This window comes from Egretta garzetta, unplaced genomic scaffold, assembly GCF_000687185.1.
Source record: "Egretta garzetta isolate BGI_Z169 unplaced genomic scaffold, ASM68718v1 scaffold188, whole genome shotgun sequence".
In the NCBI taxonomy this organism is placed as follows: domain Eukaryota; kingdom Metazoa; phylum Chordata; class Aves; order Pelecaniformes; family Ardeidae; genus Egretta; species Egretta garzetta.
The window spans coordinates 766,690-782,524 of NW_009260622.1; the positions used below are offsets into that span (position 1 = coordinate 766,690).

The 15,835-nt window shown below is 37.9% G+C and overlaps 1 protein-coding gene across 1 annotated transcript in view; it reads right to left on the minus strand.

Moving 5' to 3' along the window:
- Window positions 1-1,773: 1,773 nt before the first annotated feature.
- Window positions 1,774-15,835, minus strand: part of SPO11 (SPO11 initiator of meiotic double stranded breaks) — a 43,574-nt gene continuing 29,512 nt past the window's right edge. Inside the window, exons 2-13 of the mRNA XM_035900834.1 lie at window positions 13,142-13,255; window positions 10,213-10,301; window positions 9,542-9,608; window positions 9,220-9,328; window positions 8,508-8,594; window positions 6,795-6,831; window positions 6,462-6,571; window positions 5,867-5,966; window positions 4,550-4,587; window positions 2,894-2,970; window positions 2,579-2,690; window positions 1,774-1,893 (exon numbers count right to left, since the gene is read on the minus strand). Coding sequence (XP_035756727.1) covers window positions 1,774-1,893; window positions 2,579-2,690; window positions 2,894-2,970; window positions 4,550-4,587; window positions 5,867-5,966; window positions 6,462-6,571; window positions 6,795-6,831; window positions 8,508-8,594; window positions 9,220-9,328; window positions 9,542-9,608; window positions 10,213-10,301; window positions 13,142-13,255 — 1,060 coding nt within the window. The remainder of the gene's footprint in view (window positions 1,894-2,578; window positions 2,691-2,893; window positions 2,971-4,549; window positions 4,588-5,866; window positions 5,967-6,461; window positions 6,572-6,794; window positions 6,832-8,507; window positions 8,595-9,219; window positions 9,329-9,541; window positions 9,609-10,212; window positions 10,302-13,141; window positions 13,256-15,835) is intronic.

Below are 15,835 nucleotides of genomic sequence, written 5' to 3' on the forward strand. Positions count from 1 at the left end.
GGGCCTCCGTGGCGGTGCCGCTGAGGGAAGCGGGGAGGAGGGAATTCCGTTTTCTTCCCCTGCGCTGAGAGGAGCGGGGTCGCGAGCAGCCGTGTCCGTGGCGCTGCAGTACGCGTCGCACGTGCGGTGGGGCTTTTCCGACATCGAGGGAGGTGAGGTGGTCAGACGGGCCACAGCACGTTCCGCTCCCGTGGGTGTTACAGCGGCACTAAATCAGACTCACAGAATCGTTTAGGGTGGAAAAGCCCTCTAAGATCATCGAGTCCAACCGTTCCCCTACCCCTGCCATCCCACCACTAAACCGTGCCCCTCAGCACCTCCTCTGCCCGGCTTTTAAACGCCCCCAGGGCTGGGGACTCGACCACTTCCCTGGACAGCCCATTCCAGTGCTTGACAACCCTTGTGGTGAAGAAATTTTTCCTAATGTCCAACCTAAACCTGCCCTGGCACAACTTGGGGCCATTTCCCCTCATGCTATCACCCAGGAGAAGAGACCAACACCCACCTCACTACAGCCTCCTGTCAGGCATGGATTTGTTTTGGTTGAAGATAAGGTCTCCTCTCAGCCTCCTTTTTTCCAGGCTAGATAAAAAATTGTGCAGCGAACGCAGCTACTGCAGTGTGGGGAAGCTTCACCAACTGAAACTCAAGCGGGGTTAAAACTTTGGTAGAACTCTGAGCCGAGTATTTGGGAAACCCACCGACTCCCGTGAAAATGCAGCCCTCCCCGTGGCCGGACGCTGAGAAGTTCCCTGCCCTCGGCGTGGGGCGGTTGCCTGTGCGTTGGCCTGTCCCCCTGCCCTGGATGGGACAGCCTGGAATTCCTCTGCGCCTGGACAGCCTCTGCACCGGGACGCTTGAGGTTACTCGCAGGTAGTAATGCTGCTACTGTGCAGTACATAAAAAGGAATTTTAATTCCTTTTGAATTTAATACTGGTGGAACAGGAGTAAAAACCAAACAACTGGTCAAGTCTACTGAAAATATTATCTGTAAGATTCATGCTGATGACTGTAAGATCAATTTTGGAAGTATTTTCTATGCAGTCAATTTGGTTTCCTCACATAAAATTTATTGTATGCTTTAATCACCAGTTTCCTGCTCCTTTTTGCTGTTCTAGAGCCAACTAAATAAAGCAAATGAACAAGGGATTCTGTAATGATGTGCATCATTAACAGGACTTTATTAAGTTCTTAATCAGTAACATCTGCTTGCTTACTTCTTCATGGAAGACAAATAGTAACTTGGTTGCTGGAACATTTATAGCTGCTTGCACTAACAAAGAATTATCTCTGACTTTTTGGTCTGAATTTACAGCGAACACAAAATGCCAAAAAGCTGTGCTTAAAATCATTTCCAAAAGGAGGCATGTGCAATAAATCGTTAACAAAGTCATTTACTCTCTTCTAAAATAAACAGGTTGGCACAGCATCATCTTGTGCTTTAAGACAGAAGGCAAAGCAATTCCTTGATACATTTTCTTAAACTTAACATTTTCTGGGCAGGAAGAACATTATCTTTTTATGTAGGTACCATTGCATTTGGCGTTGGTACAGTGCAGAAGCCACAGAATGGAAGCAACAATATTCTGTACAGGAATCTTAATTTCTCTTATGGTTTGAAAGAGCGAAAAGATAAAATTATAATCTAGATACAGTGATAAAGAAACCTAACAAGAAGCTGAAGTATACTCCTCTGTCTCTGCATTTTTTCTAAGAGCAGTCAACAAAATGAATCCACCCCAAGAAAAAAAGTTTCCTTAGCAAACAACCATTCATAGCCACCCACCAAATTGCAGTTTGTTTGGTAAATAGACTCTGGACAGGTAATCTGATGAAAGAGAAGTTAAAACTTGAATTTCAGCCTTCAGTTTAGATGCTGCCATAATTTCCAGCTAAAAGAAGAACAAATTAAGGCGTGATGCTGTAATGGCCTGAGCCAGGGTTAGGTAATTATTTAAATAAGAACTACACTTGTTGGATGTGCATGTAGAGCTGTGAAGCTGGTACTACTGGAAATGGTGCTGCAAAATCCCGGCCAGTGAGCTGAGATTCATCTCGCTGGACGTTCCTGTGTTCGCTAGGGCGTCCCTCACAGTAACACAGGGTTTATAAGGGGAGTATAAACAGGAAGGAGAGGGGACACAATGCCTTTTCTTCCTACTGACCATTTCACACCGTACGTGCCTGAACTGAGATACGTGGTTTAAAAGCTACCGGCAAGATTAGAGGTCTAGTACAGAGCAAGTAACTGCCGTAAGCGCTCCCCTACTTGTAAAGACGTAGCATGTTCTGTAACATTTAGGCAAGCAGTAAAATCCCATGTATGGCACAGGATCATCAGGTGACTCATGGCAGGAAGGCTTAAAACGCTGCCAGCTCTGGCCCGTGAGCCACGGAGGCCCATGGATTCAAAGAGACACTGGGCATGGCCTTGCTCAATCCTCCCCTCTCTTAGCTGCAAAACCTTACTGGTTCTGCGATACCAAGAGTCTGCCATCATAAAGGGGAACAGGATTGCAGACGACAGGATTTGTCTTGTGGGGAGTAAGAAATAGGAAACGATAGGTTTATACATACTTCTTTTTTCCACATCGGCTGACAAGCAATGTAAGGTCTCTTTTGTATACTTGCTAACTTGTTTTGATCTTGCTTTGTAAATGGAATCAGGACATCTTTGCGTATATTTAGTCTGAAAAGGAAATAACATTGTTAAATTTCCTCCTATATATAGAAAATATTTCTTCCAACTTATTTCTTTATATTAAGCCAAAACAGTATATGAAAAGAATAATGGATTTAAATGTCAGTGGTCTTTTTGTGCATTAAGTCAGATTGCATTTCCTGTCTGTGAAACAGAAGAATTCTTCTGTTTTGTTTGGGGAAATAACTAACCTCTCAAGATCAGATGGAAGGAGACCAAGCCACTTTATAGATGGAACGGTGAGATGATGGGCCTCAAAAGACATGGACTAAAATAAGAAAGGTCAGTTATAACATTCAGTGACTTTTAGTTTCAGTTATTTGAGATACATGCCTCCCAAGGTCATGGTCAGTTATTACAAAGATAGTTCAGTATTTTCACTGTCAGAATGGTAGAGGAGCTAAGCTGAAGAAGAGCTGAAGCTTACCATATCCCCTTGCTGGAAACCATTCCTTCAAAGAGACTCGTACCCTTCAGCCAATTTAGGCTGGCCTAGTCTGAATTGGGTTTTGGTTTGGCTTGGTTTTTACAGTCAATATGAGTCTGATTGCCAAAAAAAAAAATTAAGCCTGGATGAGCAATACAATCAGATCTGGAAATTTCTGGTATTTTCTGCTGGGAAGTACCACATCACATAAAAATAGCCCAAACAAAGGTTCATCATGGCTACAGTAAATATCTCAGGGAAAAGTGTAAATACAAATATGCAATTAATGATACTTCTCAGAATACTCCCTCTGCTCCCAACGGTTTGTGACTCCGACTTTCTGAGCCAGAAGTGGTGGTGGTGTAATGCTTGGTTTTGTTGGGCTGCTTTTAGAATCCATGAAAACTTTTGTCATCTACAGCACCCTACAGCAAAGTATCACAGTTAAATTACAAGTTGTGCAAAGGAATACTTCCATTGTTTGCAGGGAACTCGACATATTCTAGTTTCATTTGACACACCTGTTGCTCTGTAATTGAACAAATTAAACTTAAAAGGAACCTGACAATTTAATTTGATCCTGGATGATGGTGTTTTGGTGTTTTATCAGTTTACACACCTTTGTAGGAGAGCTGAAAGTGTGACAGCTCATCTAAAAACTTGGGAGTTCTGTCTCCCTGAATGTCCTTGAGGAATACATTGACATATATTTGAACTCTGACATCATCGATGTCTGACAGTTTTCTGAAGTTCAATTTGGGGGGTTTTGTTGGGTTTTTTGGTTTTGGTTTTGTTTTGGTTTTTTTTTACTTTAGATGTTCTTTCTCCATTGCTCTACTGAACAATTCACCCATCTGCTCCAATCCTCTGCCTTCACCTCAGTCTCCCTGCCTTCCATAGCGTCTTCCTGTACCTCATCTTTTAGCACTGTAATACCATAATGCCTTCTTGTTCCCTTTGCCTCTTCTTCCATAATGTTCCACGCTAGCACATGTATCCATAAGCAAATTCTCATCCCAAAACAAGTTCTTTACCAATATAACATGATTTTGTAGAGAATCACCCATCTCACAAGTTATGTCCTCCTCCTCCCAAGGTCCCTCCAGCCTTCGTTTTCTCTTCTAAGGCAGAAACCAAGCAAAATGGAGAACACTTTGCTATTGGGACTTCCTGAAAACTGCCTGTGCAGCAGGGAAAAACTGAAATATAGTTAAAGGAAACAACCTGTCATTGTTATCCAGGGTTTTTTTGTTGCAGGAAGAAGCCATTTCTGCAGATACACAAGGCCTAAAACTCTTTGTGTTAAAACAAAACAGTAAAAGGCAGTGACCGTTCTAACAAAGGCTATAGCATTTCATACATTCCAGCGTCAAGGCTGGGCTACTAAACAATATATTTTAAGTGGAAAAATTATACTCACCACAGATCCATATTTGTAGATGCACATTATTTCTATACCTAGGTTGCAGAACACTGAATGTCAAGTGTCTGTTTATCTGCACACCGGGCGTGTTTAAGAAGACTGCATTAAGAATTAAATTCTGTGGCATAACAGTTATGGCTTTATGATTACGGAGGTTCTTTACGGTTTACAATTATTTTTAGAGTATGTCAAAATAATCAGAATTTGAGCATAACATGTCACCTTTACATAGCTAAATGTTTCATGCTGTCTGTGCATAGTCATTTCAAAACCAAGGATAATCAGCTCTTTCACACGTTGTCTAATATCTATCACAAAAAGTCTTTCTTTATCCTGCATGTTCTGTATTTCTTAACACTATTGCTTTGAGCAGCTGCTTCTCATTTTGCAGTAATCTCCCTAATTTCAGGTGGTATCAGTATAGATTCATAAGAGATTCTCTACATTTTGTGTATGTGAATTCAGATTCCGAGTTCAAGCAAAGGCATACACGCTCACATACACAGAATCCCTCATGGAATGAGGGAAATTTCAGACCTGCCGCTGATGTAACGGGACAGCACATCCAGAATGTGATGGATGTGTTTTAAGATTAAATTTATTCCTGATATCAACATGAGTGCTGAATTATTAATATAAGTGTACGTGAACTACTTTCACATTAATAAAAGACTCACTTTACTCACACTGTTTTCTTCATGTCTGTCTGACCCAGGGTTCATAATGTAGTTAAAAATTTTGCTTTATACCAAACTGAGCAATGTTTACAAAAGTTCCCGTCATTTCCTTTTATTTTACAAAAGGAACAGTATAGCCAACAGCTAGAATTCTTGATGGAGCAACATTTTCAACGGTATTTAACTCTGTAAAGATATACCTAGGACCTCCTGAGACTCTTAGAAGTGGTCAGGTGCCTAACTCCGATTAAAATCAGTGGAGTCATGCAATGGCTCATAAAATTCCATTACACTTATCCTCATTTTTAGGCCCACAGGTACTTTCAAAATCTAGCTCTATTCTGACCTACGGATTCTATAAAAAAAAGTTTTTTCTTTTTTAGGTGCAAGATAAGATTCTTATTAATACCTCAAAGCACAACAAATCATCACAGAGGGTAAGGGTATATTTAGTGGGGACGTAAAACTGATGTTTCAGTTAAACTCCTTCTCTATTCCTAGATATAGTCTGCATAAATCAGGAACCATCTGATTGTGTTGGATCTCTGTGCTCTGAGTACCTTCCCATAAAAGTGTGAAAAGACATTCAAAACAAATTCTGCTTTTGTTTTATGTCATTGAACCTTGACAGATTTACCATGTGGATCGGCATCCATAAGGGTGAAAATAGGGATTTGAAAAGTATCCCACAGCTTTCTGACCAGAAGTCGCGTATTAAGATCCGGTATGCCTCTTCCCTAAGGAAATAAAATAAAAGCAGACAGTTTTAAATTAATTAAAACAACATCTGGCTACATATGTGTTTACATTTGTCATTTAAAAGCAAGCAAACAAACAAAATGCTGGCAGAAATACTGCTCCAGCAGCTATTTTGCAGGGAAAGTTGTATGCTCCTATTTTGACTCCATGGGTTTGCTAAACCTAGGGTCCCAAAGAACAAAAGCTTGCTCAACAGTTAAGCCTTTCTGAGGCTGAGTGGCGTGGCTACTTTGCAGCAGCACACGAAGTTGATAAGCTACCAAGCTCCAAGGAGATGTTTGGAGGAAGTAAGTCCTCAGAACATGTATTTTGTATTTCTGCCAGGATAATAAAATTAAAGAAGTATCATTAGTCACGTTTCATATTAATTTTATCATGGTCTTTTCACCAAGTTTGAGCACCACTACAATGCTAAAGTAGTATCATTTAAATTCTTATGTCTAGCTAGACGATATGAAGTGTAAGATGCATACCGTAATCATTATACATGGGGACAATTTACTGCAGAAGTCATCATCCAGGAGTCTCTGAAAAGTTGCATCTTTTTCTACAATTAACATAAATTTGGCATGTGAGATTAAATCTTTTCTGTTAAGGCTAGCTGCTTGTGAAACGATCCATCACACCAATCAATTAAAATTAAATGCTCTAAAAAGATCTGTTCTGGAGCCAAAAGCAGTGTTCATGACTCAATTTCAGAGCCAACAAGCAAAGAAAAAATTACCAGAACATTGTTTATCTTGGAATATTCTTTGTTTTTACTTTATTTTTTCAGTCTACAACGAGAGTTCTTGCTCAAAGGATACTTTTAATTCCTTGAACATTAGATGGCACAGTGACTGCCTAAAACAACAAAAATGAGATTAATCATTTTAAATAGAGAAAATGATATATTTTAAAATAACAACATTAGGTAATGAAGGACATGGTTACATCCTGAAACAACCATTCATCTTCTATATCCAAGATCAATCTAGACATTTTCACCTCTTTATAAGCATATTCAACCATTCATATCCTGCTCTATTGTATGGTTGTGTAGCAGTCCTCCTGTTACAACAAGATGCTTTTCAAAAGTGTTTGTGCTGCTGTCACAGAAGATTGTTCATCATATGAGCATTGCAGAGATAACAACATCCTGATTAATTTTTTATCTCTTAGCCTGAAAAAAAAGTCAGCTTGGTGTGAAAATTGCAAGTTTAATACAGGCTTAAAAGATTTAAGTACTCATTTTTGGAAGACCATTAAATCCCTTCTTTTATTAACCTATAGCCTGATTTTAAAACTATTTTGGAGCAACAACTTTAAGACACAGTAATGTTTACTTTACATCTCATATTAGGATTGGCTCAATCTGGCAAGCACATGGATGAGAAAACAGGAATTGGAGGAAGAACTTGGCAAAAGAGTATGTATATATGGAAGTGTGTGGTCTGTTTTTACTTCTGACTGCTAAATCACGTCCAGTGCCAGGGTGGAACAACTCAACAAATAAAAACACAAAGGGCTGTAGAAGAGCATTAATAACAGGGGTCTTTATGCTCTACTTAACAACAAAGTGTAGTAGGCAGCTATGGTTATCCTTCCATTTTGAAATTACAGACTTAGGCTTAAAATGAACACATTTTCCAGGAAATCATGACAACAGTCAGCAAGTCTGAGTTCTGTTCCTGCTTTCATGTTCTGCACGGCTATAGGAAGTCTTTTAGGACTAGATTAGTTGAATCTCATCCCCTCAAACCACTTTTGGCTCTTGACTCTTACGAAACTTCTCTTCAGCTCAGTGCCACCTTTGATAAAATTAGTTGACAACAAGTCCTTCTAATGTCTGTAATTCCTGTATAAGTGATAATCCTGAGGCCATACAGCCTGATACTATACACCTTTGGTCGTACAGTCCTGAGTACATGAAGACAATATCAACTCTTATGGAGTGTCATCATTAAGCTTCTGTAAATGAGAACATAATTTGGGTCCAGAAAGAGATTTCTGATTATAGAAGCTCTCTTCAGTCTCTCATCTGTGCTGCTGCTACTAGAGGAGCCTGCCCAGTGTGGCAGAAGCAGCTCGCTGAGGACCATACGAGTATGTTAACTCAACACCATAGGAGTTGTTTTCTTACTCTGCCAGAAATCAATCTATTGTGACAGAAACAAAGTGTGCTCAGAGTGCTCAGGGTTCTTTGATTCAGAACACTGATTTGACAGAACACTGTAATATAAAGCCCAAGATACGCAATATATACACCTTCCTGTGCAAGGCTCCTGTGGTAGAAGGTAGTGCTAAAAACCATATCCAAAGGATATATTCCTGGTGACTATGTAGCTGAGCTTCAGAACTGCAATACAGTTGAGCAATACTTTTTATCTCTCTTTTTTCACCCAGGTTGCAATGTCTCAATGTGCCACAAGCACAGGTCTGTATAATAAATGTATACAGTAACCTGAGCTACAAGAAGTGCAAGGATGTCATGCACAGGTAGATGCTATGAATTACTGTTACTGTTTCATAATACATACTGTTGCACCACAGGTACAGTTCACTTTTGTGCCATCTTCCTCAGTGTAACTCAAATTACCAGCAACAAAACCTTTAGTTGTAGACAGCTGAAAAAAATAGTAAGTAGTATACAGTAAGTTGGAAGTTACATGCTGTTATGTTACTATATTGCACTAGCAGAACAAGACACTTATGAGAAGAATTCTGACTGGTAATAAGCAGTTATCAACTGCCAGCAACCTTGTAAACACTAAGCAATGTTGTTGTCATCATGGATATAAAGGCATACTTACAATAAATAATGTTAAGTGCATTTATAGGTACAAAGGTATTCATGTAAGGTATGAGATACAAGTAAATTTGAGAGGTTGTTACATCTCTGACTTACTTAAATTTTCATTTAACCCCCAAGTTAGCAAGTCATTTGAGTATGAATGTCTTGCACTCTGAAGTTCAAGCACTGCCTTCACTAAATAATGGCAAAAGCCCCTGTGATTTTAGCTAGGCAGTTTGTCCCAAACTCTTTGGAGCAAGCAAACGCTATGAATTTTCTCTGAAGGAAGAAACCCTTCCAGGGCTATAACAAACCATAATTAGGTTTCATTTGCACAAATTACACTTTTTATTTTAACTATGTATTTCCTACTGATAACTTTTCTTTGTATTTCAGTTTTCAGTTCAATGTGTATTATTTGGAAATAATGACAAAAACATTTGTAATAAGCCACTTACTATATGTAGACTTCTCCGAGGTATCTTAAGCATGCAAGAAATGTCATTGATTATATTGTCCACAACACTTTGGCTACCAAACAGTAGCGTGTCCGAGTAATAGATATCTCTATCAAGACAAAATATTGTATTTGTAATTATAATACTGAAGCAGCTGTAGGCTTGTGAGAATTTCATAGAGGGCATGGATAATCAGATCAACCTAAAGCATTTCACATACAGGAATCCATTATTCCCCAGGTTTGCACCCTACAGGCTGTTTTTCACAATAACATTCTTAAAATACAACTTTGTTTGAAATTACAGGAATGTAGTATGTTACCTTTTAGTTGCATAAGTATTGCTCTGCACCATCTTATAGATCATAGATAATATTTTGAGCATCAGAGCTGAAAGGATAAATTTAAAAAAATATTTTAGCCATTTTTAGAAGCACTTACACAGTAATTTGTCTTTATATTGACCCAATTTGTGTCTCATAAAATAAAACTTTGAAACATATATTTTAATGTGCTGTGAAAATACTGTACTAATCAATAAGACTCAATAATTTCTAGCATAATTAGAAAAAATACGATGGAGTTAAATGAGGGAATGCATGTCCTGCTCTCCAGGCAAAGAAATTAAATGACTGAGTTAGAAAAAGAAATGAGCATATTGTCCATATTCCAAGATTCCTTTACTAGCTAGCTTTTTGAAGAAGGGTGGTGTTTTTACATTAAGACCTTTTGACTATGCTTTCAGCTGATATGCATACAGGGAGGGTAGAAACTGTAAGAATGCTGTATTCATTTCACTGTCACTCACTATAATTTAATAGAGAAGAGAAAAGCTGAGGGCTGGTCATAATATCGGGTTATATTAGCCATACACTTCTAAATTACAGCATGTAATATTTTTTTATGGTGGGGTTTGGGGGTTTTTTTGTTACAAAGTTTTGAACTAAAATACAAGAAAAAACAAGGATTCTGCTTTTGGACATTTTTAACTTACCAAATTTTTGTGCTGATCTAGGGCAGTCGCTTCTTATTTGTTTCGTAGTACAACGCGGTATCATCTGTAGACCTACAGAATCTTTAAATCTGACACATTGCAAACAAATAGAATAAAACAGTAAACTTATTGAGTACATGTAAATTGTTCTCTGCAAGGTAAATCAGACTCGGGCCCCTTTCCTACGCTCAGCTACACTAATGCCATTTCAGACTCAGCACAGAAACCATCAACCTGGGTGGAGTTGGAGGGGCTGAAGGAAAAAGGCAGGCAGTCATCATCATCTGCCCAAAGGACCCATTCAAAACATGACTGAACTGCCCCCATCTGATCGTTGGCTTCAAAATGTGAAAGTTTCTAAAGAAGATACGAGACTGAATTTAAGCCTAAAATACATGTTTCCTGGCAAAAGTAGAGACAAGAAAGATACTTTATACATGTTTATAACTGTTAATGTATCAGCATAAATTATTATTTAGCACGAAAACAAAGGAATAACCAACACAGGTAAAAATGTGGATCATTATAGGAGTACAAATCAAGTCTGACACAGTGACTTTCTGATGTACAATGTGTGAAAAAGCATTATTATTTCATATTACAATAATATTATCAGATTTATGCCCTTAGATTATTATCAGAATAACTCAATTATATTCCATTGTTAACTTTTGGAAACAAAAATGTGGTCTATCCTATTCTCTAAACAGTTGTTTAATCTAAATGAGCTCCACCATTTCGTGTTTCACAGTTTCATGTCTGAAGGTGCACATTTCACCAAAAGAATCAGTTATTTTCTTAATGGCACTTCATTATTTTACTTGAAATTATTTTCATGCATTATGGTACAACAGCCCTGTCTTTAAAGCATTCTTTTTCATTTCAGAGTTTTTTATGTACTTTTTAAAAGTATTGGTGGTACAATGGCCACAATTTTATCTGAAACCACATAATGCTTCTAAATTTCTTTGTGAAAGGTTTTGCTCCATGCATCCTTTGGGTGGCAGAACACACCACGGTGCACGTATCTAAAGTGACAGCAGTAACAAACAGCACAGGGTAGCATCTCCCTGCCAGCTTTAAAGTAACTTTCTTGCCTCTGTGCTGCAATATTTAAAAGATATTTGTGCATTTCACTTGCTTGCTCTCTACACTGTAACGGCACGGGAGGAAAACAGTAATCAAAACTTTGCTGGATTACTCTCTCGGGTTAAATAAGGATCGCTGCCTTCAGAGACCAGTGTGCTGCAGACCTGACCAGTGTGGCCCCACGGGTATTTCATAAAGGCAACTGCAGCCTGGCATCAGCTCGGACATCCAGCAGTTCTTCCTAGGACTGCATTTGCCTCAGCAGAGTAGTTTTCTATAAAATCTTCTTTCCACTGAAGAGAATCAGTTCTTCCTAGGACTGCATTTGCCTCAGCTGTGGATACTAGGTATGAAAAGGCTGCCTAAAAAAGGAAAAAAATGCCCCACTGACTAGCTTTCCTTACATTCATATTATATTTTGGCATTCTGCTTTTATTTTATCTGTTTATTTTTATTTTAATCTTCTTAAACTGCTGTATCAAAGTGGGATATAGGTCACTATTCAATGGAAATGCATATCTGAGATTACATTTCTCCACCATAAGTAATAGTTCAGCTTTTTTTAATGTGATTGATGAGTCTTATTTTTAACATACTGTGATGTCAACTTGTTTTAATTTGAACGTTTTCCCCCCTATGTGTTCTGATGGCAAATAACATCTCACATTTGTTTTTATAGCTTGGAATGCTATTTCCCCGAAGATTGCCAAAAATTGCAAAACTTTATTATAATATTTTAATTTTACAGACATACGAGTGAAACATTTTTGTCAAACTATCAAGACACAAACCATTAAATTCCCTGGAACATACAAGCCTTTCAGTTAACTGATTACCTTCAGGCCCCTCAGGTTTTTTGATTGACAGAAATTTATAGTTCTCATTAAGTGAGTATTCCAGCACAGTGTTATGCGTGGAAGGTTTGCTATGCTTTGTCAACCTCAAATGTTTGTAATGTGTCCACTTACAAGCACCTCTGCCATCTTATCAATCTAAATATCCTTTAACCCACTGATGGCCAAAGCTATTGCAGGGCAAGAAATAGATTTGTGTCTTCCTTTATCCTTTTGCTTCTGTATTATAGAACACAGTTAATCTCTCAGTTTCAGGTATTTTCAGTTTAAATGAGCTCCTTGGAAAAATACTGTTGTACAAGCAACTTCTACAAATCAAAAAATGTGTTATAAAGGAGGACAGGTTGCTTTTTCTCTGATCCTGTCCAGATAAGCTGGCATAAGTTCTGAAATTTAGGTAATGTGTTAGAAACTTGGTTTGCTTTATTTGGCTGGTAATGAACTCATAACACAACACAGAGGCAAGAAATACAACAGGAAGAGGTGAGATGCATCTTCTCTGAAGAACAAAAAGATAAGTTTATCACTATCTTTTCAAGAAATAAGAAGCCATGGGGAAAAGCAGAGAAAAAGAAAAGAGGAAGCACAGAAAAGGTATCGGAAGATGAAATTGCTGGTAATTGTTTCCAGCCTAAACCAGATTTTTTCACTCTAACACAACTTACCATTCCCAGGAAATGCTGCTGCTTCCAGAAAATGATTGTTTATAGGACCTCCCTTTCCTTTCTAACCCCTATTACAGTAGTTTTACGTTCCCCTTTATGCTATGGTCTGCTGTCACTTAACACATGATGCCTGTTATTGCAGAGCGGTTACTAAGCATTACTTTTTATTTGTCCGTTACTTGCTAAGATGTCAAATTACTTCTTGATTCTAATACTTACAGAATTATGTACCATTAACTTTTCTGGAAGTTACATAATCAAATGTATATTCATAGCATTTATATTAATATAAGGCAGGACTTCAAAATATATAATACTTACTCTATATTCCTCCAATCTGATCTGTTAGCCAGTGTGAGAACAGGTGCTTTTTTTTGGGCCAAGCTTTCAAGTACACCTTGAATAACATTTTCTATTGCTTCAAGAACTTCAGAACTGAAACAAAGAAAATTAATGCTACAGTTCATATGATAAAATCTAGTTCTGCTTTGACTTTTGATCATCTATCCCCACTGCTACAAAAATCACGTAATCCAAAACTGTTTCAAGGATGTATGTTTCAAAAATGTGGAGGAATTCTTTTTTTATTATTTTGTTTTGTTCAGTTTCCCTGAAATCTTTGACGTTCCGTTCCAGATGCATGACTGAGGACACAATTAAAAGTACATTTCTATTCAGTCCTGAAACCATCAAATTTTTCACCAGCTGAACTTTTAGACCAACTGGCTGGTTTGTGACTAATGATTAATGTTTTACTATAAATGATGTAATATTGGCTTTGGCTCTGATTTGGGCTAAGCTGGTTTTAGATGCTGTAAATTTAAAAAATGTTCAAGAGTACAAATACTTCCTGTTGTACCATTGCACGTTAACCTTTTGATCTGCTGCCCTGAACAAACTGTTAAGGGTTTTAATTATACGAAGGCTTAGTCTCAGCAGATGCACTGTGAAAAGAATAAAATCGGTATCTTTCACCTAAAAAGACAAGGTAACCTTGCAGCAGATCCCTTACAGCAAAACTGCAGTCTGGTTTGAGTGTTATGACAGATGCTTTTTGTTTTCATAAGCAGTCTGACTCCAACACTTCAGCTGTCCTTAAAATTATGAGTGTACTATGCACCATCATAAGTTTAGGTAGGAATTAAAAGACTAGACAAAACTTATTTTAGCTCAAAATTTTATCAGCAAAATCCAATTCTGTCATTAAGTAATATACTAAGAAAAGACGAGTCAATTCCAGTGCACACCACACAAAATGAATTATCCCACTGTTACAAAATCAGCAAGAATGATTTTTAAAACCTAGCTGTGAGTCTCCTTAAACAATAATGAAGTGTCATTACAGCTCTCTTCTATCAGCTGAATATGTTTCTTCCATTTTGTAGCTCAGCTTCCACTTACTCCTCATTCTGCTGAAACTACATTATCATTTTTTGAAAGCAATTTCTGGAAAGTATTAACTTTTTATTTTAAGATGTTATTTGTAATAGTATCTGTATTAAAAAACCCTGCTAGTATTACTAACATTTTTGTCCAATAATATTAAACCATTCAACAGACACAATGCAAGATTTTTTTCTGGTTTTCAGATGAATAAACTTGGACACAGAGAGACTAATGGCTTTCCAAAGGTGAAACAGTGAAGCACTTGCAGTGCTCATAATACAAGAAAGCCTGGTCATGCAGCCAATACGTAAATTAATTTTCTACTATATAGTAGTTTCATAATCAAATCCAAGATTCCCTAACCTTCAGACTCGTAGTCTCTTCCTCCTAATTAAAATCCTACATCTCGCTGCCATATCCAAAATAGAAATTCTAGTAAGCACAGAGGAAATGGTTGGCTGGTGAGCTAAATGTGCAATGCAGCAAATGGTAAAATAGGTAAGCAAAGCTGACTACGCTGCATACCTCCAACATAACAAAAACTAGAGTGTTGAAGACAATAAAAATATGTATGGACAGGTGGATGAAAGAACAGATAGATAGATAGGAAATCATGTCATTGCTTGGATACTCATAAATATTTTACTTATTCATTTGGTTCTGTCCACTGTAACTGTCTAATATTCCAGATGTACTTTAAAGTTTGCTGCCTGTTTGTCCAAGTTTCTGTTCCAATCCCAATTTCCCAATTTATTGTCCAAGAAAGTTGTAAATGTGGCAAAATAGGAGGAAGAGGACAGCAATTCTCAGTGTACCCCCTGCTGATATTCTGTCTCCTTTTGCAGAGATTAACTGAATTTTGACAAACAAACACGCAATACTGGCCAAGTATGCCTACTTAAAATTCACTTTGGTTTAGTTAACAGCGAAATCTGAGCAGGGAAGGTGCAGGCACTGTGTATCTCACAGGGTTTGCCTGATCATTTCTAACATGCATGAGTAGATACTTGTTTCTGTATAGCACAAGAAATTATCATCAACATTAATAGCATAAAAGATTAATATTATAGCACCATAGCAAGCAAACAATATAAATGCACAAGAGAAACAGTTACAAATAAAAGTCTGCAATGTAATAAACCAACACACTCTGAAACCCAGAACTGTACGTAGCTAAAGCCATGCGGTCCCCATACCCTGCCTCAGAGACTAAGAACTCACCAAGTCATCATCATCATCATCATTATTATTTTTACTATCCTTTTGCTTTTAAAATATTTTCAGGATGTCCCCAGTCTGTTCTAGCTGCGGAGGCTGATATACTGGGTATGGAAAGAGTCTTAAAAAAAATGATGAGTGTTTTTTGTTATTGAAATTCGGTGTGTTTGTTTTGTCACGATTTTCTGTATTTCTGTCTGTACATACAGACTTTTTGGAGAGGTCTGAGGGAATGGAGATGTTGTTTGCAGCGTGAGAGCCCCTTCTGCCCTGTATTTTTGTAGGGGAGTATGTTTTTCACTTTTGCACAAGCCCATTAGGTGCAATGGTGCACTAGCTACTGAAGTATTACCACAGAAAGAGAGTATGAGTCCTATTTTTCACATCTTTTACCTAGGGACGTGGCTGTCA